This window comes from Plasmodium coatneyi, chromosome 9 (assembly GCF_001680005.1).
Source record: "Plasmodium coatneyi strain Hackeri chromosome 9, complete sequence".
In the NCBI taxonomy this organism is placed as follows: Eukaryota; Apicomplexa; class Aconoidasida; order Haemosporida; family Plasmodiidae; genus Plasmodium; species Plasmodium coatneyi.
Genome location: NC_033564.1, coordinates 1,631,653 through 1,658,197, shown reverse-complemented (window position 1 = coordinate 1,658,197; position 26,545 = coordinate 1,631,653). Strand labels below are relative to the sequence as shown.

General features: G+C 42.4%; 7 protein-coding genes across 7 annotated transcripts; 5 read left to right on the top strand and 2 right to left on the bottom strand.

The window, feature by feature from the left end:
- Window positions 1–202: 202 nt before the first annotated feature.
- PCOAH_00026600 (Uncharacterized protein) lies at window positions 203–1,024 on the bottom strand (the record flags this gene model as incomplete). The annotated part of the gene is made up of 1 exon (XM_020059465.1): window positions 203–1,024. The coding sequence occupies one exon, from the start codon at window positions 1,022–1,024 to the stop codon at window positions 203–205; it is 822 nt and encodes a 273-aa protein (XP_019914950.1).
- Window positions 1,025–4,284: 3,260 nt separating this feature from the next.
- PCOAH_00026590 (T-complex protein 1) lies at window positions 4,285–6,054 on the top strand (the record flags this gene model as incomplete). Its single annotated transcript, XM_020059464.1, has 2 exons — window positions 4,285–4,342; window positions 4,481–6,054. 2 exons carry the CDS (start codon window positions 4,285–4,287, stop codon window positions 6,052–6,054), a joined length of 1,632 nt encoding a protein of 543 aa, XP_019915082.1.
- Window positions 6,055–8,377: 2,323 nt separating this feature from the next.
- On the top strand, window positions 8,378–11,140 carry PCOAH_00026580 (Uncharacterized protein; the record flags this gene model as incomplete). Its single annotated transcript, XM_020059463.1, has 1 exon — window positions 8,378–11,140. The coding sequence occupies one exon, from the start codon at window positions 8,378–8,380 to the stop codon at window positions 11,138–11,140; it is 2,763 nt and encodes a 920-aa protein (XP_019914773.1).
- Window positions 11,141–11,642: 502 nt separating this feature from the next.
- PCOAH_00026570 (Uncharacterized protein) lies at window positions 11,643–14,033 on the bottom strand (the record flags this gene model as incomplete). The annotated part of the gene is made up of 1 exon (XM_020059462.1): window positions 11,643–14,033. One exon carries the CDS (start codon window positions 14,031–14,033, stop codon window positions 11,643–11,645), a length of 2,391 nt encoding a protein of 796 aa, XP_019914760.1.
- A 3,323-nt stretch (window positions 14,034–17,356) lies between these two features.
- PCOAH_00026560 (Uncharacterized protein) lies at window positions 17,357–19,477 on the top strand (the record flags this gene model as incomplete). Its single annotated transcript, XM_020059461.1, has 1 exon — window positions 17,357–19,477. One exon carries the CDS (start codon window positions 17,357–17,359, stop codon window positions 19,475–19,477), a length of 2,121 nt encoding a protein of 706 aa, XP_019914895.1.
- A 1,449-nt stretch (window positions 19,478–20,926) lies between these two features.
- Window positions 20,927–24,115, top strand: PCOAH_00026550 (Uncharacterized protein; the record flags this gene model as incomplete). Its single annotated transcript, XM_020059460.1, has 1 exon — window positions 20,927–24,115. The coding sequence occupies one exon, from the start codon at window positions 20,927–20,929 to the stop codon at window positions 24,113–24,115; it is 3,189 nt and encodes a 1,062-aa protein (XP_019915025.1).
- A 700-nt stretch (window positions 24,116–24,815) lies between these two features.
- Window positions 24,816–25,803, top strand: PCOAH_00026540 (Uncharacterized protein; the record flags this gene model as incomplete). The annotated part of the gene is made up of 5 exons (XM_020059459.1): window positions 24,816–24,868; window positions 24,987–25,137; window positions 25,286–25,324; window positions 25,507–25,530; window positions 25,681–25,803. 5 exons carry the CDS (start codon window positions 24,816–24,818, stop codon window positions 25,801–25,803), a joined length of 390 nt encoding a protein of 129 aa, XP_019915167.1.
- Window positions 25,804–26,545: the final 742 nt, after the last annotated feature.

Here is a 26,545-nt window from a genome sequence, read left to right as displayed (position 1 = left end):
GGGGCACTAAAAATTTTCCAACTCCGAGTTTCAGCTGGGCAGATGTTTGCACCTGTCGCCGCGTGGTGATGACGGTTCGTGCTTTTACGAATATGCATGGGAAGAAAAATTGCATGCAGTTCTCACGGGTGGTTGGTTCCTCGTGAAGCGTTTATATAACAACCGGTGGTAGTTTTTTATTTTCCACCCCCCGAAAAAAAAGTTAGGGTATACTTATGATATCCTCGTATTGGGCCAAATCATACTGCTCAATAAGCTTCGTGAGAGACTTCTTTATGTTCATTTCTGAGTGATACTTTTTGAGGTGCTCGAAAATGTCCTGTTGGTTGGCATACTTTTCACTTGTGGTGTGTAAGTACTTTATAATATCCGTGTCGATAACGTCTAGCTGATTGTAGTAGGTGTCCAAAGTTACGTGGGACCAGGGTTTCTCCTCATTATTGACCCCATTTGGCGTGTAAATATTTTTTAATTTTAAAAGCTTTAAGTAGCAATAAATCACATCAGAGGTGAAGTAGGAAAAGTAGGAAACCCAATCTTCCACCTTGTTAATGTAAGATATGCTTATTTGTATTTGTTCTGATTTACTCTCTGGGGAGTAGACCACTCCAACGACTTTAACGTGGTCATTTACTTTTATGCTTTCTATATGATTCTTCACTTTTTCATTATTCGCGTCCTTATTATATTTCGCTTCAATATTTCCAGTGTAATCACAAATCTCAAAAATGATGGCGCTGGCCAGCTCCTTAATTTTGCACACCTTCCCAAACACTATAATGCCACTTATTTGAAAGTCATGAATTTTAAACTCTTCTTGGTTCATCATTCTGTTCAGTAATAATTTTATCGTAACTGGGACGCATAATTCTTTGGGTAGCTCTTTTTCCTCTCCTATTTCGTTGTTTCTTTTTGTTATTTCGTTCGACTCTACTTTTTTCACCTCCTCTGTTTCTTCCTTCTCCGACGATCTGTTGCCTTGCTCAAAGAAGGCATCGTTGCAGAAGCCAAAGTTCATATCCATCGTGTTGTGTATGTGTGTGTGTGTATTCGTCCGCTGCTGCTCAAACGTTTAGCCGGGTGATAACGTTAGTGACGGCTACTTCGTCCAGCTACGCAACTATTGGAGTGACAATTTCTGAATGTCTCCCTCCGTTGCGATTGTGTTCAACCCAGTGGGGTCGCTCTATTTGAACGTTCGTCGGGGAGATATAAAAGTGCATAACACACGCTCTGTTTGGGGCGTGCTTCTTATTCTTATCGGTTCACTTTTGCTAATATTGACTTAAGCTAGCTGGCTGAGTGACCAGTGTTTGCGTCGCTTAAATTGTCTCAAGCGGGTGTGTTTCCGTGGGTATGGCTCGTATTCGGCTTGTGTTCTTTTGTTTCGCTGTATTTTGTTTTCCCCTCCTTTTGCGCGCTGTTCGCTACATGTTCGTCACGTGGACATTTCACATTCGTAATCACCTGGGCACACAGAGCAGTGCTTTCTCTAAGCACGTTCCCTTGCTCACGTATTTTGACGCGCCGCTTTCAACGAGTGGGGTCTTTAAAAAATTCTCATATGCAAATCTTCCTTCACTTTGCCTTAACCGAGGACTGGAAAAAAAAGAAAACTCGCTATTCAGCTTACGGACGGCGCTAAAAATGGCGCAAACGTAAATTATGTGTCACTATCGCTAGGTAGTAGGTACTATCGTTCTTGTGTGAATTTCGTTTTTAATTCTTCCCCCCTGTGCGTTTGCATAGCATCGTGTCGCAGTGCATGGCCTTGTTTTGTTATTTTTTTTTTTTTTTTTCCCGTTCGTTTTTTTACAAGTGGATGGATAGTCATGCTTATTTAAATTGGAAGGAGCAGAAAAAAAAAAAAAAAAAAAAAAATGTGCTTCTTTGGATAATTTTCTCCACGTTGTTTACATACGGGTAAGTTAATACTCCTATGTGAAGGTACCAAAATCAGTTTCAACTTAATTTAAGTGGACTCCCCCTTTTCTTTTACCAAACTGAGGAGAAAGAAGCGCTTATCTTTTGTGGTCACATTTTCAGGGCGCATAAAAATTAATACGTGCCTTTATGTCTACGCGACAGTGATGCGCCATTTGCGCTTTGCATAAATAAAAAGACACTGCACATGAAAGAAAGATTGGCTACTTTTGGCGTCCTAAAAAGTTCGCTAAGCACGTTGGAGTTGCACACGTGTATGCATTTTTTGCCTATTCATTTGTATCACTTTTTTAAATCAATGGGGAAAATTAAAGGACAAAGAAAAGGCTTCCTTTTTGCCGCATATTACCCGTTTCCCTTGAAGGTAATAATTTCCCATGGGTCCTTCGGCAGGGGTTGATAAAAACCTTTGGAGGATACCATAATGAATGTAAACTCCAATTGGGGAGTTTCTCTTTAAAAGGAAGGGAAGTATTTTCGAAAGTTTAGTTTGTTCGCTTTTCCAGGGGCCAAGAATGCACGCTCTAAGAGAAAGCTCTTGGAAAATGCGGGAGGACGGTGGAAAGCTGCGTATAAGCACCTCCATTTGCCTTTTTGAACTAACATGATGTGCCCGCATGTAATGTATCCAATTTACACAGGAGCGATTCGCACCCTTCTCACCCCCCAAAATTGCAACCAAGCTTAGAGGCGATGCGCCCGTGTAAATCGCGGAAGTCACCTTAACTGTTGGTTGCACGTCTTCTCTCGCTTTCTACTCGGGTGTGTCAACTTCCCCCACTAAAGTGACACTCCAGCGTGACGAAATAAAGAGCGCTTTAAGGCAGTGCGTAATAACCGCACGGACATGCTCTTTCCCCCACGTGTGTGTAAATTTCCACCTAATATTAACACTCATGGGGCTCAACACACGCGTACAATTTTGCGGCAACTGGGGTAGCACCGGTTATACGTATGCATATAGGCACCCTAGTACATAAACGGACGGGTAAATAAAAATGATCAAAGTTTGCTTTCGCATTAGCAAAATAAACCTTAACGGATCCTTCACCGTGTTACTTAATGGTGTACCTTTACTTATGCTCACCCTAGCCCAGAGGTAGCTACATCAAAATGGAATCTCCAACTGGGGGTGCGTGCGAAGGGGGTCTCTACACCCATTGGAACCACTTTTAAATTCTCCGACGTGACAACATCATTTTGCGGACCTGGAACATATAGCTACATGGTGATAGGGGGAAATGAAGCGGTCCTCTAAAAGTTTTTTTTTTTTTAAGAACGGTCAATATAGGAAGGAAAAAATAGCCAACAGGTGGCATCTTAACATGGCGGTAAGTTAAAATCATATTAACTCTGTATGCCCGCTTTTATCCTCGATACTAAATTGGGTTTTTCATAATTTTACGTGAACCGTGTGTTCCCTTTTCGCATTTCACCAATGTGCTGGGATGAGGTGGTGAAAATGTGCCTAACACCGGAGGTAGGCTTGGGAAAAAATAAAAAAGAGAGTAATCTTCGAGTACTGGAAAAGTCCATTTTGTGGCAGCACCCTACAAGTGAGGAAATTAACCTGATAGGGCACACGAGTAAGCATGCTTTTAGTCCTACCACCATCTGCATACCCAACTCGGGCAGCACAATGAAGTTTGAATTGAAACGGGGCGCACTCGCAGAAAGGAAAAAAAAAAAAAAAAAATGCCTACCTATGCATATATAATTGCGTACATGCCAATGCTTATGCGTGCCACGGTACGCTATGCCATTTTATAGTGCTTTTTTTTTTTTTCTTTCTTTTTTTTTGGCATTAAATGGAGAAAGCGAAGCTACATCCGTTTCCTTCTGCGGTAGCTATTGTAGCGTCCTTTTGTAAATTCGTTGGCACGTTATTTGGTGCGTCATTTTGTGCATTCGATTGTATGTCATTTTTGTACGCCATTTTGTTAGCCATATTTTGTGCCATTTTGTACATTCTTTTTTTTTTTTACCATTTCCCCCCTTTTTTTTACATCGTTTTTCGCCTTTTTTTTTTTTTTTTTTTGCGCTTCCCCCCCATGCAAACAAGTGTAAGCAAAAACATACGCCTTCCTGACAAAAACAACGGAGAGGTTCCCCAACTTTCGCTTTTTCGAAGGAAAAAAATTGACGTACCTCTACGCTGCGCATATATTGATCTTATCTACATATAAGCACACGTGAATTGCCAAAGGGGGAAGGTTAATGAATCATCGGCTCGCGCACAGGAGGAGCAAAGAACGCATCAGAACAAGCGCGTACCGCTGCGTATCGTTGCGTACCTTTGGATAAGATTACAAAATCGAGTGCCACTTTTAGGAGGTCAAAATGTCTTTGAGTATCTACGGGAATAGGGAAAGTGGCCAAGATGTGAGGACGGCTAACGGTAAGAATGGAAAGAGGGCAACGAGGCGCACGCAATGAACGTGGTGCATCATTTTATGCGTGATTTCATGTGTGCATGCCCTTCAGTGTACAATTCGCAAGTACCATTTAAACTCCCCTTTTCATCCCCCCCTCTTAGTGACCGCCGTGCAGGCGCTCTCGAACATTTTGAAGTCGAGCCTGGGGCCGCAAGGATTGGACAAAATGTTGGTGGATAACATAGGAGACGTTACCATCACAAATGACGGAGCAACGATCCTAAAACAGTTGGAGGTCCAGCACCCAGCCGCCAAAATTTTAGTAAATCTATCCGAACTACAGGACCAGGAAGTGGGAGACGGAACAACCTCAGTTGTATTACTAGCATCTGAACTGTTAAGAAGAGGAAACGAACTGATCAAAATGGATATACACCCAACGACCGTCATCTGTGGGTATAAATTGGCAATGAAAGAATCGGTGAAGTACATTAAAGAAAAACTGAGCGAACGGGTCAGCAATTTAGGAAAGGATGTAATTATAAACGTTGCGAAAACAACTTTGTCTTCTAAGTTTATTGGATACGAATCAGATTACTTTGCGAAAATGGTAGCGAATGCTATTCAATCTGTAAGGATTGTTAACGACGCGGGGAAGACAAAGTACCCTGTGTCGTCCGTTAATGTAATAAAAGTGCACGGAATGAGTTCACTAGATTCGAAGTTAATTGATGGGTATGCAATTATGAGTGGGCGAGCGTCACAGTCCATGCCTACGGGCGTGAAAAACGCGAAGATTGCCTTTTTGGATTTTCCGCTAAAACAGTATAGACTGCATTTAGGCGTTCAGGTGAACATAAATGATCCCACCGAGTTGGAAAAAATAAGACAAAGGGAGAAAGATATAACGAAAGAACGAGTAAATAAAATTTTAGAATCAGGGGCAAATGTAATCCTTACCACACAAGGGATAGACGATATGCCATTAAAGTATTTTGTCGAATCTGGTGCGATTGCAGTTAGGAGAGTTAATAAAGATGACCTGAGGAGAATTGCAAAATTGACAAATGGACAGATCAGACTGACCATGTCTTCCCTTGATGGTACAGAGAAATTTGAACCATCCTCCCTAGGCTACTGTGATGAAGTGTATGAAGAAAGAGTAGGCGATTGGGACGTTATGTTTTTTAAAGGCTGTAAAACATCCAAGTCGAATACCATTTTGTTAAGAGGGGCAAACGATTTTGTTCTGGATGAAATGCAAAGATCCATTCATGATGCCCTCTGTTCAGTGAGCAGAGCGTTAGAAAGTAACTACGTTGTTGTTGGTGGGGGATGTGTAGAAGTTGCTCTATCTGTTTATTTGGAAGATTTTGCCAAAACTTTGGGTTCTAGAGAACAGCTAGCCATTGCAGAATTTGCGGAATCCTTATTAGTGATCCCAAAAATATTGGCTCTAAATGCGTCTTACGATTCTATAGATTTGGTTTGCAAGTTAAGGGCATACCACACCAAATCTCAGGTCATGAACACGGACGATCCAAAGGACTACAGATGGTATGGACTAGATTTGGTTAACGGAAAAGTAGCCAATAATCTGAAGAACGGAGTTTTAGAAGCCATGATTAGCAAAATAAAGTCAATCAGATTCGCCACAGAAGCTACCATCACAATTTTGCGAATCGATGATTTGATTAAATTGACTCCTGAGGAGCGTCGTGAGGAGCAGCCCTGAAGGGTTCTTCACTTGGTGGGAGGTGTACCCAATATCGCATCATACCACGCTTATGCTATCTACATGCAAAGCGGAACGAGCGAATTGTATCCCCTACCCCCGTGGGTGACTAACAATCCTGGGGAAACACCACGCAGGATGGGACGTATGCCAATTTGTACCCTGCATAAATTGGTGGGAGGAAAATTGCTACACATACGCATTGTCAACATTGATGATGGAAAAAACTTGTTGCGTGGAATTTTTTTTTTTTTTTTTTTTTTTTCCCTGCACAGTAGGGTTATATACACGTGCATGCTCATTCCTTAAATGTGTAACACGTCAGTTCAGCTTGTAACTACCCTTCCTTTCGACATAGACAACGAATGGAAAGTCCACTTCACGCTGCTTCTCGCGAATTCGTAGGTGTAATTTAGGTGCGTCCCTTTGCGCGTTCCTAATGAAGAGGTGCGGAGTGCAAAACCCGTGTCGCATATTTTACACTACTATATTGTATCCATTCTTACGCCATTTTTATGCCACTTTTTACCTTATTTTTACCCCAAATGGAAACTACCCCAATTCAGTTAATTTTTTTTTTTTTCTATTTTATATTTTTTGCGAACACACCGCGCAGGACCAAAGGTGTAGACCACCACTAGGCTGCAGAAGCGGTTAGGGGAAAATTATATAGGTAACCCACGTAAGCGGCAAGTACATACTTACACACATGTATACATACACATAGGCTTACACCCGTGTGTGCCGCTTGCTCCATTAGCTAGCTGCATATTTAAAAAAATGAATCGTCCCCACGAATTAGAAATAGACACAAGACTAATTTGGCTGCGTTGGCGTGAATTGCTAATTCGCCAAAAATTGAAGTGACGAAAAAAGAATTTTTTTCTTTTATATGTGCTAACACGAATATACTTTATCTGTGCAAAAAGGAAAAAAAAAACGCCTTAAAATGTAGCCGCACAGGTGAATAGAATAATTAACCAAACCAACGTTCACCTTGTGACAACTGTTCGGTTAACCAGATGGAGTAGAAATGTGGAGTGGGTTTTGTACTTCCTCACAAAAGGGGGTTCGCCCTAAATGAACCACTTCTTGGTAATCACATCTGGAAATGAGGAAGGAAAGAAAATAAATAGAGCAACATGGGCACTCCACAAAATAATGTGAAGGTGTGCGATTCGTGTGAACTGCCCGGGAAATGCCTCCCTTGTGAAGCGTTCGTTCCTGTGTGTGCTTCATCTAGTTAATTTTTCTACTTTGGGAGTGTGAAGCGGGCACTTGTTTGAATGGACGAATCGTTGTTGCTTCTATTTGACACCTCAGATGGAGCGGATCGGGTGTCAGGGCGGCATGTACAGGACGAGGTTCAACTTTCCGCAGGAAAAGGAACTTATCAAAGGTGAATCAAACGAAGTTGACACCGGAACGGACTACTAATTTTTAGATCCTGTTGAATTCTTCACTTGAAAAAAAAAAAAAAATTCCTTTATTAAAGAACAATTTTTACACGTAGATATTCCTTCACAGTAGGTGTAAAAAATGGAGGTACATTTTCATTCCATCAAGAAAAGACAAACCCAGCCGTATGGAACAACACCATGAAGAGGAAAGTCTGCTGGTAGTCCGTTTCGTTCCCTTCATGTGTTGTGTGTACTCTTTACTTTATTCAGTTTTGTTTCATTTTATTTCATTTTTTGTTTTCATGCTTTGCAATGCAGTTACGCTGAGCTCATTCGTTTCTACTTCCCATGTGTTGACCCCATTCCAAGTAGGTGTCTACTAATGTGTGGTTGGAATAGTAACACGATCCGATTGGCAGTCCCCCACAGGGCCCAGTTACATACACGAGTTAATCAAAAGTGTAACGCGTCATCTGTTCATTTGGCCCATTTGATCCATTTGACATATATTTTTTTTTTTACCGTCCAATAGTCTACATACACACTGCACATGTCCGTTGTGAATTGTTCCATTTGAAGACACCTCAATTTTTTCCTCTACACTTGTGACCCTTCGAAGGTGACCTGCCTTAATAAGCATAGTTAAACAGTTGTATCCTTTCCTTCCTACAAGGTAATCACACAAGTGTCTCTATCTAGCCATTCTGATAAAGTACACTTGGGGAAGTTCCATTTGTCATGGTTAACTCTTTTGGCTGGCTGGACAAACCTGACATGCGTCAAGCTAGCGTAGCTCACGTGGAAGAAGTTTCTTTTTTTTTTTTTCTTGGGGGGAGAGGCGTGTTCAATAAAAAGGGCAACGCTGTGTCCACTTCTAAGGGGAAGTCCCCATCTAGCAAAAGTTGCTACACCTTCTTGACAAAATGAGGAATGACAGTGGAGTGAATACCCCACGTAGTGACCACCCCGAGGACACACAAAGCCAAATCAATGATACTGTCCCATTTGGTAAACATTTCAAACATAGTGAAAAGTTCAAAATAAATAGCGTCTCAACAGGAGTAGATTCTCACAGAAGTTCAGCAAAGTCGACTTCAAATCAGATCAACTTGGGAGAAGCTATTCCTTATACCCCGCCTAGTTTATCCAAGAAAAATAGCGAAAGGGATGATGCAGTGGAAACAATAACCAGCACAGAGAGAGGAGAACAGGAAGATCATTCCACAGAAACGAACGCAAAGGATAATTACAAAATAAACGTACTTAGTTTGGGGGACTACCATCTTGAAGGTCAACACACCAGTGGTAGGAAGACAAATTGTGAGACACACATATTGGGTAAGAACTTCGCAAATGATTTCCCCCCTATCAGTGATGCTACTAACAAATCAAAGAAGGACAAACTCCTTTTTAAGAACCTCCAGAAGTTAGCTACTTCTAACGTGGAAGAAAATTATAACAACATATGGGGGGATGATAACATATTACCATGTGAATACAACTTGGAACAATTTGGAGTAGATATTTATGAGGAAATTAAGGGGAACCTTTGCGGGCACTATGGAGGGGATACGTTCGTGGAAGGGGAGGAAGACAAAAGGAACGACATTTTGGAGCTAACGAAGAAGCATATTTTTACTGAAAATCGAGGTGACACTTCGCAACAGGACAACCTCACTAAATGGGGTGATAAACAGGCGGTAGAAGACAACAAACGGGGGAGCTGTACAAATGAAACAAATCAACTTCGAAGCAGTGGGGGGATTAATCCAAAGTGGGGGATAGCATATGCACAAAATGGATTAGCAGAGATGACCCTCCCTCCGCATGCCACAGCTGAAGATTTGCTCACCTCATTTTTTCCTCCACCTGGGAGGTCCCATCTGATGGGGAGCGAAGTAACCACCGGTGAGCGTACCCATGGGGGCAAGTTCGAGGCTCCCCTAAAAGACGAAATCCTCCAGCAGGCGCTGAACCAAAACTACTATTACGACTTAAGGAACAACCAAGTGTGGGTGCCGGGGGAGGATGCAAAAGAAAACCTTTTGGGGGCATCCGAAAGGGAGGGACCTTCCCCACGTGAGGAGGAAGCTACGCACGGGACGACTATACTTGGGGAAACTACCCCTGTGGCAGCTTCCACTGGAACAATTAACGACCATGGGCTTTCACTCCCGTTTGACATTCTCCCAAATGGGGGCGAAGGGAGAACCCCCAAGTTGGAAGATGCGTTGTTCACAAAGGGGACACAAGAATTCCGCCTTTGGGATGGCAGCACGCTCCTCCCATTTTATGCCCACCATGGAAACTCACCTGTTCGGGAAAAGGAAGCTCCCCAAGGAGGAGTCTTTACCAACGAGAAGGAAACTTACATGCAGTATATATTAGGGGAAAATTTTATTTTGGACCAACTGGGGGTACATCACAAGGAGGAAGAAATGACAACAAGCAGAATTGAAAACGGAGGGAACAAATCCGTGTCACCAAACGGCGTTCAGTTCGAAAGACACTTAAGAGAGAGCTGCGAAGAAGACAATACCGCTTTGCAAACATATGACAACTGGCGAAACGTCCAAATGGGGAATAACACAAATTTGACGCGTCTGACCGAGTTGGAGGAAATGATACTACTCTCTCAGAGGAATCGTTTTGAAGTGTCTTTATGCGAAACGCAAGATGTTGACTTAACCAATTCGTGTAACAGTGGGGGGGAAAGCAGATGGGGAGAAAAGCGGAAGGATGGTGAAGTTGGCCATTCGTACCATTTCGCCTACCCAATGTCTGGACCCTACGATGACCAAAACTTTAACATAGCCAGTGAGTCGTCCAACATTTATGACTACTCCTGTGGTGACTTTTTTCTGAAGTACGCAATGGAACAGGAGAAAAGGAAAAAAAACAAAAATAAAACGCTGCAAGATGATGGGTTCGGAAGTTCCTCAGATAATGTGCTACAACAACATTGCGATAATCAGAAAGGAGAGAATATCCCGCTCAGTAGGAGGCTGTCGAAATCTTTTGCCAAGTACACGTTAATCGTTAATGTGCCGTCGAACACCACACGGAAGGATCTACTAGCCGTGTTTAGCAAATTCGGGAATGTAGACTTAACCATGGTCGTTTGTGATAAGAAATCGAGACACCCCAACAAGGAATGGACAGCAACATCGGGGTACGCCTTTGTTCGATTTTCAACGAATCTTGAAGCCCAAAGAACTTTGAATGCTGCATGTGCAGGTGGAATTCGTATTAGAGGAAGCAGAGTTCGCGCAACGTGGGCAAAAAAAGATTCCTATTCGAAGAGGGAAAAAGAAATTACCTTTAAAATTCCCTCATCGATACTGCTCATAAATATAGATGAGTTTATCTGCTCAATATGCAAAATAAATTTGTCCTATGAACCCATATTATTTCCATGCTGCTATGCTTCCTGTTGCTCCGACTGCTTAAGGGGATACCTTGTCGTTCATGCAATTGGGGAAAAGATAGAATGTCCTAGCTGTTCTTTACACCTTTCAGATGGACTAATAAAAATCGATGAACATTCCAGTGGAGTTATGGGCCTATTGTACAAAATTCACTCGAACGTTAAAATTAAGTGCCAAAATGAGAACTGTAAGTGGGTTGGCCTCCAGCAACAGTACGTCAACCATTTCTTTTCCTGCAAGTTTGGTGGTCTCCCCTAGGGGGGGCATCACACAAGGTCGGTGCATAGCAGCCTTTCGAATACATGGACTTTACATTGCACATTCACGCGCCGAAGGAGGTACCCCTAACCCTCCCCCTACATCATTATCACCCCCACGCTTTGCACGAAATTCCCCTCAACCCCACTGTGCATGGTCAGCCAAGTTGGGGCATATACATGTGCAAACACGTCTACCTATACTCATATGCACACACTGTGAATGCTTCACTTAGCCATATGGCAACATCAGTTTAAACAGAAATTGGGCACATAAAAAGAAGCAAAACGAAGCAAATGGAAGCACAAAAAGGCAAAACGAATAAAAGTTACGCGGACCCCCTCCCAACGTAACGCAAACATGTTAAAGAAGTGGTTGATCAAAGAATTATGCGAATGATATGGATGAAGGGGGGAGTGCCTCACCAGTTCCCCCCCTTGGAATCCCAATTTATATCATCCCCATATTTATTTACTTATTTTTTTTTTTCTCCCTTTTCACCTCAATTCTGATCTGCATTCATGTCAGCCAACAAAAAGTCGATGGCCCTTTCTATATTCCCCTGCGTGTTAACAAGCGCCTTTATGCATTTCTGCTCGTCCGTGAACCCCATTCCTCGTAGTGAATTCAGCTGCTCGGCGTACAGCTTGGAGAAATATTCCTGTTCACTCTGGGCGCCACCAACAACACTACCGCTAACATTTCCGCCACCGCTCCTCAGTAACTTGATCGCCTCAGACATGCTTCCCAAATTGAGGTTGTTGACGTGATTCTCCAGGATGTTTAGCGGGGTCGAGTTAAGACCGCTAAGGTTGCCACTCCCTAGCTGCATATTCAGCAGTGCAGAACTTGGGGAGGTACCCCCATTCGAACTCATCACATCACTTGGTAACAAATTTGCAGAACCTTCCCCCATCGAATTGTCTCCCTTCGGGGAAGTCACATTTGCAAGATTGTTCAAATTTGCCGCAGCGCCGTCCCCCCCTTTGGTATTACTCTCTTCCAGCTCATTCGCAGCGATGACCTCCTTTACTAAATTTTGGCTGGCATTCCTTTCCCCTCCCAAAAGGAGTTGCCTTTCATCATCCGTGTTGACAACCCCATCGCCCAGATGGGCACTGCTACTCTTCGAAGCGGTTACCTCATCATTCTGGTTGATAATGGAAGGACTACCCCGAATGAACTTCAAATTGTTGTCATTATTCACTTGGTTTAGCACATTGGCCATTTCTGGATTGTCCTTGTCTTTTTGCACTTGTGTGTACTGGTTAATAAAATCATTGGTAAAGCTGGATCCGAAAAGTAGCTTGTCGTTAAATAGATTGTTGTTGAAGAGGTTACCGAGGGGGGAGCCACTTCCGGACTGGGTGCCATTTGGATTAGTGATACTGGGGGGACCGTCAGCCGGGGGGCTGCTAACTGAGGACCCGCTATTTAACGACGCGTTGTTTAGCAACCCCCCGCTGAACAGCCCGCTGTTGAGTAACCCGTGGTACATCTGCCGGTTGTTCATCTGCGCGCCGCTAAAAAGGTTATTCATGTTATTCATACCGCCAAGCTGACCTTGAGGAGGCGCCTGGTAATTTTGCAACAGATCCAGAATGTTGGTCTTGAAAAGACTGTTGTTGTTGCCTCCCAACCCGTTGCCCCTGTTCTTCTTGCTCGATTTAAAAAGACCACTGTTGTTGTTAAACAAATTATTATTCATTAGTAGATATTTATCTAAATCATTATTTTGATTATTCTTATTTTTTGCATTCGCATTCACATCTTTGGAAGCCCAGGGATTGGGGAAGGCTTCACTGGTGGGAGGAGAAGAAGCTTTTAAATCATAATGTTTAACTTTATTTTTTTTATTTTCATTTGATGCCTCACTGGCAGCATACATGGGTTCCTGAATGTTGTGATACATTCGTCTGAGTGTATTGAACCCGCCAGGAATGGCTTCAATATTACTTATTGCTCGATCGGTATTCCTCATAAGTTCTTTCATTAATGAGGGATTTTTAATCATCTCAAATGACTGCTTTAAAGACTGAGAATCATTTAACATGTGGTGTATTTCAGAATTTTTTTCTCTTAACTTTTGTAGCTGCTTATTAGAGTCCATAATTGATTTAAGAAAATCACTATTATCAAACATGGAAGAAAGTAATTTTGACAAATTATCATTTTGGGGAAACTTCCCCAAGTCGTTGTACTCCTCTCCTATAGTACTTAACTGCGAACTGGTAATTCCTGAATCCAGGATGGCGTCATTTCCATTTTTTTTCCTATTCATCCTAATTGCGTATAGGATGTCATTAAATTTTATGTTATATTTGTCTAAAACTTCTACATCCTTTAGAAGTCTTCCCCTGTAAATGATCCTATACTCGTCTTCACCATTGTGCAATATTTTGCTGAGGCTCTTTTTCAATTTTTTTACGGTAATATTTTTCTCAATTTTGCACTTAATGGTGTTATTATTAGAATCGTTTGTTTTTACCCTAACGTAGATATACGTGTGGCTATTTTGCATTGGGTTTTGTTGGCTGCTTGTGCTTTTTCTGTTTGTTGCGCTTGTGTCTTGCTCACACTTCGTTAACGTGCCTGTGTCATTTGGGCTCTTCGTACATTCCTTCTCCGAATTGGTTACACCGTCCGATTGATCATTATTCACTTGGCTACTGTTGTTATTCGGATTAGCTTTACTTCCACCATATAATATGCTCTTGTTGTGACTGCCTTTCGGCACTTGTTCACCTTCGATGTAATCATCCGATAATGACTCATCGCCTTCTTCCTCCGAACTGTGCGAATTATTTATTACATGGTTGTATTCACTCACGTCCACGCTGTCTAGATGGGCGTCCGGCTCCTTTTTCTCCTTGCTGCTTAATGAATCTCGCATGGTTGTTGTGATAGGGTTGTTTCCACTTTGCCGCGTAAGTGCTTTTCCTCTTGTCCACATTATCACAACCGCTGAATGAGTTATACTCACCCTGGTTTGTTTTTTCTTCCCCTTTCTTTCGAACGGTTTGCGTCCTTTTCGGGGAAAATTTTTCTAACCTGCTTCTTTTGCCCTTGGGCAATGTATCATCTGTGTTTCCCCTCAGTTCGGAAGTACATTAACGGGGGGCAAAAATGTACAAGTATATCATACAAGTGTATATAAATGACGTACGCGTGAAGGCGAATTTACCCGCGCGTATTACGTCATGCATCCGTGTCAGTGTACATGCAAACTTACGCGTTCGCAAGTATACAGCGGGATGCCCAAACCTACGTACTGTACGATTACGTACATACAAACGTATATATAAAAATACATACAAATGTACATAAAAAAGTATATGCATACGTACTACTAACATACATGCGCTGCGTATGCATGTGGCCCCGCGCGGTGACAAAACTCGGAAATTACGAAAAAAATATGGGAAAGAGGCTTATTACTAAAATAATTCACTTCGCGCAATGTACTTTTTCCCAGTTGGAAATTTGCAAATGATCAATCTCTGAACAGCTGTAAAAAAATGATAGTCAAATATTTGGCAATTGTCACTTCCTACGCGCTTTTCATTTCCATTTAGTACCCACCGCTGGAGGTTAAAATGTTTTCGCGGTACCCATAAAAAAGGGTATTATATATAACTACAATGCGCCACGTGTATGGTATGTTCTTTATATGCATTCACCAGATTTTTTTTTTTTTTTTTTTTTTTTTTTTACTGTTTGACGAATTTCTCATTCTTATGTTTTAAAAATTGTGTGCGTTTATTCATTTTTTTTTTTTGGCAAATATATATGCATATGAAAAAATAGATACATACGTCCGAAGCGAAAAACGTGAGAAAGACTTTCTTTTATTTCACTTCAGTTCGCTTTGCCTTATTTTGTCCCACTTTGGCTCGCTTCGCTTAATTTTTTGGGGTATTTGCGCAAGTTCTATGTCCATTCAGTGGACGGTTAAAACTGATAACCATTCAAATGCTCCACCAAATTAAAAGATTGTAATGTGCCACATATACAAGTGTTCACCTGCACAAGCGCATAGCAAAATGGAAACACAAGGAGGGGGGGAAGGGAAAACGTTGTGTAAGTAAATATGGACATATGCTTACTCGAAATTGCGCAGTTCTTTAAACAAACGCAGCGAAGGATGTTATAATGTAAGCGTGTGCAAAACATAAACTGCTTAAGTCTATATTTTGAGAATAACTCCTTTGGGACATTTAAACGATTAACACTGTGTACATTTACTTGTGCTGTACAGGAAAAAAATTATTCAGCATGTACAAATTGAAAAAGTAAAATGGAGCCCTTCAAGAGGCTTATTTTACAAATGTAACGGGAAATTTTTCGTGTAACAAAGTTAGTACTCCAGTGGGGCAAGGGAAGAGCGGTACGGAAAGGGGAAAGAAAAAAGAAACGTATTTTATAAAGGTTCTACGCCTTATATAGACTAGTGTTATGTAGAAATGAAAAACGAAGGCGCGTGGTTCACTTCGTTTGTGATTGTGGGATGGTGAGCGTGTGGCCAGTAAGATGCACAGCAAGTGTATACATGCCTTTGTGTTGAAAAAAGAACATTAAATGTGTAAAAAGAAAATTAAATTGGTGAGGAAAAAAAACGCAAAACGGGAAACTCATCAACAATAGGAACAAAAAACAATAAAGTGCGAAAAATGGAAATAAAGGAAGGTACACAAATTATTGCTTTGTTATGTGTAACGAAATAATTGACGCGTAAAAATATTGACACATTTTTGTTACCAACTTTTTGGCCCCTTCGCCAATATTTTTTTTTTTTTTTTTTTTTTTTTTACCATACCTGTTCATAATATTTTCACGCTTTTCATACAAAATGAGAGAAAAAATTATGAACAGATATGGTAAAAAAAAAAAACAGACAGACAGGCAGGCAAAATTGTAACCCTTTTAATTTCACGCTGGGTAGGTTATATATATATCGAAGGGCCCATACATTTGTCACACGCACGTATACCAACCCACGTGCGATATTGAAATTTTTTCAGTCCCTTTCACCATTTCTCAGTTTTGGTTAACGTGAAAATGGGGCCTCACAAGTGCTCTCGCTTGATCGCAAATTGAGAAACGATGTTGTGATCATTTGGAAATAGAACGAGCAACCACTGCGGATGAAGTTTGCCAGCTTGACTACCACCCCTACTGAGGTCTCTTTATTCGTTCAACATGGAAACCCCACCGAAGGAAGAGTCCTTCCTACACGTTGTCAAAATAACATGTGAAGTTTATTTTTTTTCTCCTCAACTTAATGTCCCATTTGCAACGCCCCCAAGGTGCTAGGAATGCCGGCAGGCTGGTTAAACAAATGAGTTAGGCGGGGGGAGGAACACCCCATGAAGATGAAACATCCAAATGGGGGGTTATTTCCACCTTAGCATTTTATAACCTTCTGGCAATTTTGCAGTTTTAAAAATTTGCTCACAGGAACTTACAAATAGATGCGAAAAAGACGCAACCTTTTTTGGAAATATTTTTCGGCTAAAATGGCACCATTATTTGCTCCTGCCAAATGGCCAGTTCAAACTTATGACAAGGCTGCACTTTACCGCGTACCACTCGAAGGGGAGATAGGCACATATCACACTCGTGCCACGCGGAGCAAGCGGCGTGCGCTCTCTTTATCCCAACATCTTTTTGTACCACGTTTGCAGTAAGCCCCAAATAGCGCTTTACACATTTTAAAAAATACCTTTTGCTAAATTATGGCCCACAGCATATATGCTAAAACAGTTCCCAAAAAGAATAAATTATTAAATTGCACAAGGTTGAAACGCTTCCTTGCATGCAACTGTTTAACGTTACCGAGCGGTTAACTTGTGCATTTTTTTTTCGAAATTTTGTCTAAAATGGCCTTCTTTTTTTTTTTTTTTTTTGGAGATTTTTTCTCCCCCAAGAAGTTTTTCGGTTTTCCTCTTTTTATAGTGTTAATTTTTTTATTTGGATTATTTTTTTGGGGATTTTATGCCTGCATTCCGTCGAAGTGTGCAAATACAACATCGTTCTTTTTGAGAATTCTAGAGTAAGGCAATTTTTTAAGTGGTAAAGTAGGGGAAGCTGCCATGCTTTCCAGATGTTTAGATGCCATATTAAGACAAACTCACCGGCTGCACGCTTTAATGCCTAGCAACAATGAGCGGAAACATGAGAGCCGCGAAATAGAACCCATTTTTCACGCAAACCAAAATGGGTAAAGAGGTCCTGTTCTACATCCTGTACTGCGTGCTCGCGCTCCTGCACAAGGCGATAGGCGGATCCGTCCTGCACAAAATTAATATGAAAAAAGAAGGCAACTTCTTCGTAAAAAAGTTTTACAATAATGAGCTGTCCAAGACGTTTAGCCAGGATGACTATCACTTTTTCCGTTTGGTGTTTATGAAATTCCTCACAAAGACAAACTTTCTAAAAAGAAACATGACCCTGGATGACGTGGTTAGCACGATGGAGTACATCGAATTTGGGATAAACCAAAAAAGCGACGATGTGTATATGACCCTGTACAATGAAATTAAACGCATATCTGAAGAGCAGTATAAAATGATCTACGCAAAAAATGAAGTGGATGAAGAAATCGAAAGGGACATTCAGAGAGAAATGCTTAAGAGTGTGGAAAATGGGAGGCAAAGAAAGAACGTGCTGGAGGTGGTTCCTTTCCCAAATGAGGAAATATATAACTCCAGCGAAAGTTCCAGGAAGGCCCAACTCCTCCTAGACATACTCTACGTGGCGATAGTAGCTAGCTACCAATCGCTAGATGAAGCGGAAAAAAGAGACATGCTCAAGTCCGTGTACGAAAATACCTTAAACCAGTGGATGAGCCTAAACTTTTTGCGAAAAATTATGCGGTACAAATTGTCCGCGAATAAGGACGGCATACTTATGTACGTGTCGCTGGAGAGGAATCCCCCCTCGGGCGCAAACGGAAACGAAAGCGAAAACGACAAGGTAAACGCTGGTGGCCGTGCTGGTGGAGATGGCGCCACCCCCGAGCAGGAAGACCTTTACACCATTGAGGCCCAACTGAAGCACATTCTGGGAGAATTCCTACGTGCCCTATACCCCGAAAACCTCGGGTACCCAAACTCCGCCTTCATAATTGACAAGCACACCCGGGTATGCTTGGCCGAGCTGCAGGTTGTGGGCTATCGAACGGGCAGCGAGTACAAGCTATGGACTTCACACAGGGGTGGCGTGATCAACAACTTTGGCCTAACCCCACCAGGTAGATCACCCACCCACAGTGACCGACACGATGACGATGACGAAAGCGACCCCATCGGCACAGCGGAGGACATCCCAGAAAATTACTTCCACGCAGAAACAAACAGGAATAAAATTGTAGTGCAAATTTTAATATCCAATAAGGAGGAAGCGCAAAATAGGATCGAAGACGACTCATGCGATGTCCAACTGACTGTAGAAAATGTGTATAACATTTTAATAGACCACTTCTTGTACAATGAAAAATTGGGACTGTACTACACAAAGCCAACCTTCCTCATGGCAAAATACTTATTCGGTTACGATAAAAATGCTCAAATGAAGGATGAAGAAAAAAAATATGAAGATATATCTTTGCACATATTCCTACTAATAAAGGGGAAGGTAAAATTTAGCTTCAAACACGTCCAGAAATTTCTCCTCAAATATACAAAAGAATTTAATGCCCTTTATTCTCTGCATTTCTACGGAGCATGCATAAAACATAAACACACGGACATTATAAAAGTGGTGGGTCAATTTGGTGAAGGCATAGACAACAACTTAATCAGCAACGTGATCATAAAAATGAAATCGGAAGAAACTGTTGCACACATAAAATTATATTCCAAGAAAAAAAACACACAAAATTTGGCCTATGTATCCACCAAGGAAATAATTAAACAGATAAATAAAACCACCTCCTTTAACGTTATATATTATCTTGTCGACAGAACGAAAGAAATTCCAGCATCGGTTAACTGTACCATTTGCAGGCATTTTAAATACCACTATGTTGTTCTCTTCATAGCAGCTATCGTCCCATCGTTGATCATTTTTTTTTTTTTCTTTTTTTTTATGTACTGTAAAATAAAGAAATTTCGCGACAACAAAAATACCTGCTCCAGTCGCCTTTCCCCAATATGCCCCAGTTTCTTTTACGTCAGGACGGCTTCCCATCGGTATAGGCGGCTCACCAAGAGATATCGAAGAGACATACTTGCGAAGGGGCCACAGCTCAAGTCGGTTTTGAAAAACGGCTTTAAGGGAGGCATTCGCCCTAGACGTCAGCACTCCCTCACCCACCGGGTCAGCATACATGCGTGACGGGGAGGTCTACATATACATATATATATGACCACACGCATGTACGAATGCACACATATTGTCTTACTTACTCCCTCGCGTTTCCAATTAAGACATAAATTGGTTCGTGACACGTGCTGCGTATTCCCCATTTCGACGTCACAGAGCAGCAGGGGTGAGGCGGGGCCGGGATTATATTTTCCCAACCATGCCTTATTAACAGTTACTTTATTATTTTTTTTTGTCCAACTGCTGACGTTGCTTTGGTCCCCTTGGATTCGTAAGGAGGAGCAGGGGGAACTATTTAAATTTTTTTTTCTTTTTTTATCAAAATGGTGAAGATGTGTGTTCGTTGATTGAGTTGTAAAGGTGTGTAGCTATGCCAGCTGGCGTGATGGGGAAGGGACATTTTTAAGTCGTTGCAATAAGGGTTACGCTTTCCGATAGCGGGGGTTAAGAAGACCCACCGATGGTCCATTAAGCGTAAGATGGATTCGATGGTTGGGAAAACCGAGTCACACCATGCAAAGACAAGCAAAGTAATTTTTTTTTTTCCCTTTTTGAACAATGAGCAAACTGCGTCCCACCGCTTCCATTCGAGTTCTTCCCTGTATGTTTTGCTTCACTCTGCATCGCCTGGCCTGGTGTAATTTTTCCAGACGCGTGGGCCAATTTCCTTGAAGTTACACTTGTGGGCCTTCAAAAGAATCGCTTCCATGTTCGCATTTTAAAAGTATTATCAAAAAAGAAGGTTGTTCCTTTCGTGATTGTTTTTTCTACTCATTCGTTCCTCTGTGTGTTTATGTTTGTTTGGGTTTTTTTATTTTTATTTTATTTTTTCCCCCCCTCGCGTATATATTGCAAATACGTGAGCAATATTTCCTAGCCACTTTTTTGCACTGCCCCTCATTTCGCCCGCTGATTTTGCTCCTCTCGTCTGTTCATATTTCTTTTCCCGATGTGCTCCAAAACAGATTGAAAAAAAGGAACGGCGTAGGTGTTACACTGCCCCATTTTGGCATCCCATTTTGTTTCTCCGTTTTTTTTTTAACGCCTTTTCATGTGCACGCTGTCCGCGCGGCTTCCTTTTTGTACCCCGCAGGCACTTCGTTAATTACTCCCATTCATTGGACAACTGGTTAGAGGCATTGGCAACGTTGCGTACGCCACGAACACACCGAAAGGGGAAACTGTCGTGGACACACAAGTCATAGTTCCCTTACGGACAACTCGATGAGGGGCCTTTTGCCCATTCGATGGAAGCAAAAAGGAGGCACATGATTTTTTCTATTTGCCCGAAATATAGTTGTTCCAGTTGGGACCCGCTAATCGGCTGGCTGTACGCATCCCCTCTCGAGTGATGCGCGTGAGTGCCCCTGACAACGTGTGAGGGAAAGGGGTCCGAGGGGGGGGAGGGGTGAAACGGCAAGCCAAACGGACCGAACACCCGTACAGCTCATCCACAACACCATGCTGGGCGGGAAATATTTGAACCTGAAATTGTTCAGCGAGAAGAAGAACTCCCTGGCGAGCACCACCACAGAAGAATCCCGAGGCAGCCACAGCAGCGGCACGCAAAATGAGGGGGGAGGCCACGCCCACAGGTATAGCAGAGACAAGAGAATAATTCACGAAGGGTGGTTAAACAAATGGACAAACATCATAGGAAGTTACAGACCAAGATACTTCGTGTTGGAGAATGGAATACTAAGATACTCCATAGATAAATTTTCGCCAACGAAGGAGACCTTTGGTTTATCGCATTGCAAAATAAAAGTTTGCCCTGATGACCCACTGCACTTTGAAATTGATACCACTGAGCAGGGCGTCCTCTACTTGAAGGCAGACTTTCCAGAAGACAAACACAAGTGGTACATATCGTTTAAGAAGGCACAACTGAGTTACCTACACGGGAGGCATAACAAGAAGGGGTACATAGACGTCAACAATTTTAATGTATCCACCAACTCGGAGTTCATATGGAAAATCATAAACAACACTAATGACTTATGTAAGAGTCGGACAATCAGCTCGGTTGGGGAGGAGAAAAAAAGTGTGAAAAACCACACCGATCAGGACGGACAAGGGGTGAACTCACCAAATGGAAAGACAGAACAGACGGGCAAGCTGGACAAAACTTCATCCTGTGTCATACTGGACAGCACAGAAGGAACGGTAAAAACGCAGGGAATGAAAAACATCAACCTAGACGATGTGTTCATCAGCTGCACCGATTTCGAAGACAAAAGTCCAACTCTCTGTCTTATGGAAAATATCGTGTCGTTAAAGGAAATTACGAGAGATTTGGTAAAAAATTCACAACTTAGTGAAGCGAACTCCATTCTGAGGAAGATCAAATCGGAGTCCAACTGCAACGTAAACTGTGATACAGTGGGGCCTGTGCTCTACCAGCTGTCCAACTCAATCGACTGCATGGATGCCGTCATTGAAAAATACATCAGCTGCACGGAGATGCTCCTGAAAGAGGAAAACGTCCAGTTGAAATGCATGAACAAATCTTTGAAATTACTGGCCAAGCAAAATTATTTCTTGGAGAAATCACAGGACAAAAAAAGCTTTAGTGATTTACAAGATAAGGTAAGAAATCACTTCGAGAAATTTAACTTGTACGTGAATGATCAGGAGAGTGAGGAGGAAGAAAATGAGGACATGTTTTTCGACTGCGATGATGAGTCATTTTGTGAGGAGGAAAATGATCCCTCCAATGTTGCTCCATCTGGTGACCCGCTTTCCAACGAAGGGGGGCAGCGGAGGGATGCCAACTCTGGGGGAACTTCCGAAAAACGTCTTCCTCTTGGAGGATCACCGGAAGAGGGGAACAAATCGGAGGAGGAGAAGGAAGAAGAAGAAGCGCCACCACCGGAAGGGTCATCCATCCGTCCATCAATGCTCCATACAAATGAAACAAAGACGAGTGTAACGACATGGGAACACTGCCAGGAGGATGCACACACGGAAGGGAATGTCGCCCCTGTGGAGAGCCACACCAACGAAACGGACGACACAGACGAAAACGACTTGCACTTAATCCAACTGTGCACGGAAGGAAATATAAAGTCCCTAAATTTTAACCAAATTGATATATACACAGACAACAAAATTAAGAGGAGGACTAAACTGCCAAGTCCGCGAACAGACATAAAAATTAGCATGTGGTCCCTGCTGAAGGACTGCATCGGGAAGGATCTCTCCCGCATAGGGATGCCCATTTATCTGAATGAACCCTTCTCATTTTTGCAAAGACTGGCAGAAGATTTCCAATACGTGTATCTACTCCAGCGCGCTTCTAAAGAAATTGAAAGTACTAGTAGGCTTGCCTACGTGACGGCCTTTACCATATCTCCCTACGCTTCCGTCATCGGTCGAACGTTTAAGCCATTCAATCCCTTGTTAGGCGAAACGTACGAGCTGACGCACAGGAAATTCTTCTTCGTGTCGGAGCAGGTAGTCCACCACCCCCCTATCACAGCATACCACTGCCACAATGAGTACATGAGAAATTTTGCCAGCATAAGTGTGAATGTACAAATTTTGGGAAAGTCAGTCGAAGTCACTATTCCAGGGTCCAGTCACCTCATCCTTAGGTACCAGAAGGGGGGGAATTCTCCAAGGGGAGGAGGAAGGTACACGAAGAAATGTACACGTTTGGGTAGGAATCGTTTTTTTGTTTCCACGGAGGATGCCAACCTGGACGAATGTGAAGTGCGGACGTGCGCCTCCACCAGGGGAAACAGGCAGGGAAGTGGTACGCACAGTGCACACTTCGCCGAAGATGGGGCCAATCCGAATAGAGGAGATCCACAGAACAGTGCCCCCTTGCCAGGCGCAGACACCCCCGAGTACGCACACGAGCATTACACATATCAAAGAGCCAACATGATAATCCACAACATCATTTTTGGGAAGTTGTGGGTCGAGCTGCATGGAAACGTACTCATAAGAAATCACAACAATGGGGATTTCTCCATCGTCCGTTACATTCGCAAGGGATGGTTTGACAACGAAATCCACAAGGTAAGAGCTGTCGTATGTGATCGTTACAAAAATATAATTTTCTATATATACGGAAAATGGTCACAAGAAATTAACGTAGCTTATGTGAAGCATCTAAAAAAACAGGAATACGATTCGTACTTTTTCAATGCTGATGGGTCCGAAAATACTAGCCACTTTAACAGAAATGCTTTGAATGATTTTATTGGAAACGTTGACTGGCAGTTTTATGAGAACAATGTAGATCTCCTAAACGGAGTGTGTGTGTGGAGGGCCTCCAAACGGCTGAAACACAGTGAATTATACTACGGGTTTAACAATATGACCGTGGAATTGAACGAAATAACTCCCGAATATGATCCATCCAAGGGGGCGGCTATTGCCTGCACGGACAGCAGATTCAGGCCCGATCAGAGGAGTTACGAAAATGGAAATATTGAAATTGCCATGAGTGAAAAACAGAGACTTGAAAACAAACAAAGAATGAACTCGAAAAAATACGTGGGGAAAGACTCCTACAAGCCGAAATGGTTTTACAAGCATAAGGACCCCATTTATAAGGACAGGGATATGTACCTCTTCAACAATGAGTACTGGGTCGCGAAGGAGAAGGGACTCTTCACGGACACGCCCGACATATTCTGAGTCGCTCCTCATATTGATAAAATGCGAGCGGTAGGATGTGAAAGTGTGCGTCATGTTTGCCACAGCGCAAAACTGGGCAAACACAAAATGGGTGATGAATTTTTTAAAATTAACGCTTTTGCTTCATTCCTTTTTTCCGTTCATGGGGAGGCATCTTCCACCTTCTTTCACGTTGTGTACTGCTCAGAGCTGCCATAAAGCTATTAAAGGGATAACCCAAGGAGCATTTGCCATTTTGTGCCAGTTTGTACCGGTTTGTATTTTTTATGTGCCCATTTGCTGGAGTGTGCATGTCGCTTCATGTTAATGGGGGAGGCCCCCCGTGTGGCATGATTTTACGGCAGATTTGTTCCCCGCCCTCCACATGCGAATTAAGCTTTGTTCGTTCGTCCTGTTGGCTGCTCGTACATTTGAGTATTTATGTATTTGTTTCCATATTTTGCTAATTTATTTGATTCTTCGCTATTTTTTTTTTTTTTTTTTGTGTGTGCCATCATTTTGGCTAGCTGGAAAATAAAAATAATTTTTTTTTTTTAACAACCGTTGAGGTGAAATATAACCAAATGAAGACACAACGTTGTGGACAGTTAATCCCAAATGAACGCGATAGCAAACGCAGGTCAAGGAAAATGTGGAATGAGTCTTATAATTCCTCGCAACTTCTCTTTAACTCAAAACAATTAAAACTTCCAAAGGAGACATGGAGGAACAGTCGGAAGCTGGGCAGTTTATTCTGTTCGAAGGGGAAAATGAGTACATAAGAAATACACCCATTCTGCAAGATCGTCCTTCCCCTTTTTTTTTTTCCACCCTAGCCTTCCTTCCATCCTTATGCTCACCATTTTGCCTACCATTTGCCTCTCTCCTGCAGCGTGAACAGCGACAACTTTTGCTACGAATACAAAGAAAAGGCAATCAGGAAAAGGCTTTCCAAGACTCAGAGCTATAAAAATTTAGGCAGTCAAAACAGGATGAGCAAATGGGCATGCGGGGACAGAGGCCCCTTGAACTTTGCAATTTGGGTAAACGAGTTGACAACCACAAAGAGTGCGGGTGACCGCAACGGCAAGCTTGGCGGGGGAGGACACGACCTCCACATGGAACGTATTCCTCGGTGCAGTTTCCCACATGGTGACTTGCTCCCCTTTCACCCTCCCCTTAATGCCACAGGAAATAACACCCAAGTGCAGTTCCCGCTTCGCACAGCTGGTAACAAACAGAATGCTGAGAGAAGTGGCACGTATGGGTTGCATATCCCCCAAGTGATGTCTCGCCCATGTGCATATACACACTTATCCATATATATGTACACCCACACGTGCACACTTTACCCCCTTTCGAAACAGAAAAAGGAGGAGCTGAATTTTTTCCTTTCCCTGTACCTTCTGCAGAGCGATTTGGAGATGATCGGAAAGGTTACAAATTGACGGTGTCTGAGAGGGGGCGGTTCAGCACTTTGTGCAAAATTATCCCCAAAGTGAGGAAAAATATGAAGCAGGATAACTGAATTATAAGGAATTCCTCCTTTTTTTACTAATCTCCCATCCACCACTCCCCCTTTGCAGCACAACTTGGAGGATTTTTTAAACCATGAGGACCAGAGGCGGCGCCACAAAGTCCCCATGCTGTGGTTGCACGATAGTACGATGGCCTACTCGACGTCAAAAATGATCGAGAAAGGAGTATAACATAAATGAGATCATGCAAAGGGGAGGGGGTAAACAAAGTGATATGGTCAGCCCTATCGCAAGTAGCATCTAATCTCCCTTTGTAAAAGTCACCCATTTGAAGAAACTCCTCATAGTTAGATAACACAACCCACAAGCCGCCCTCCTGGGGAATACCACATCATACCACTGAACTGTAATGTTTTTGGAAAATGCTCCCCAAGGCTCATTCCCCTTTTTTTACAACGCCGTAGTCAGAGCCTAACATCCGTTGGGAGCTCCTCGCTTGCATAATCCTACCCATTCACCCGATCGCAGTGGACTGTACCTTTATTTTATACTCCGATTGGACATATCCCCTCGTATGCATTACTTATGCGTGTGTTTTGCTTAACCGGAGCTCCTCAACAAACTGTGCATTTATTTTATTTTTTCTTTTATGATAACTTCCTTTTAATATTACTACAAGAATGAACATTTCTCTTAGAATATTTATAGTTAGTACAGGTGGAATAAGAAGAACTGGGATAAAAAAGAAAACTGTATACATTTTTTGGATTTATTTAAAAATAAAAGAAGGGAGGAACCTACCCTACCATTTTATACTTCCTCCTCTTTTTCCTTTCCTTACATACACCATACATTCTTCTTATTTAAAAAAAAAGAAGAAGAAGAGAGAAGAAAGGAGAAGTGAGGAAGAGAGGGAAACAAACTTCCCCTTCTCCTTCCCCTTCCTTCCTCTTTCCTATATACAATGTATTTT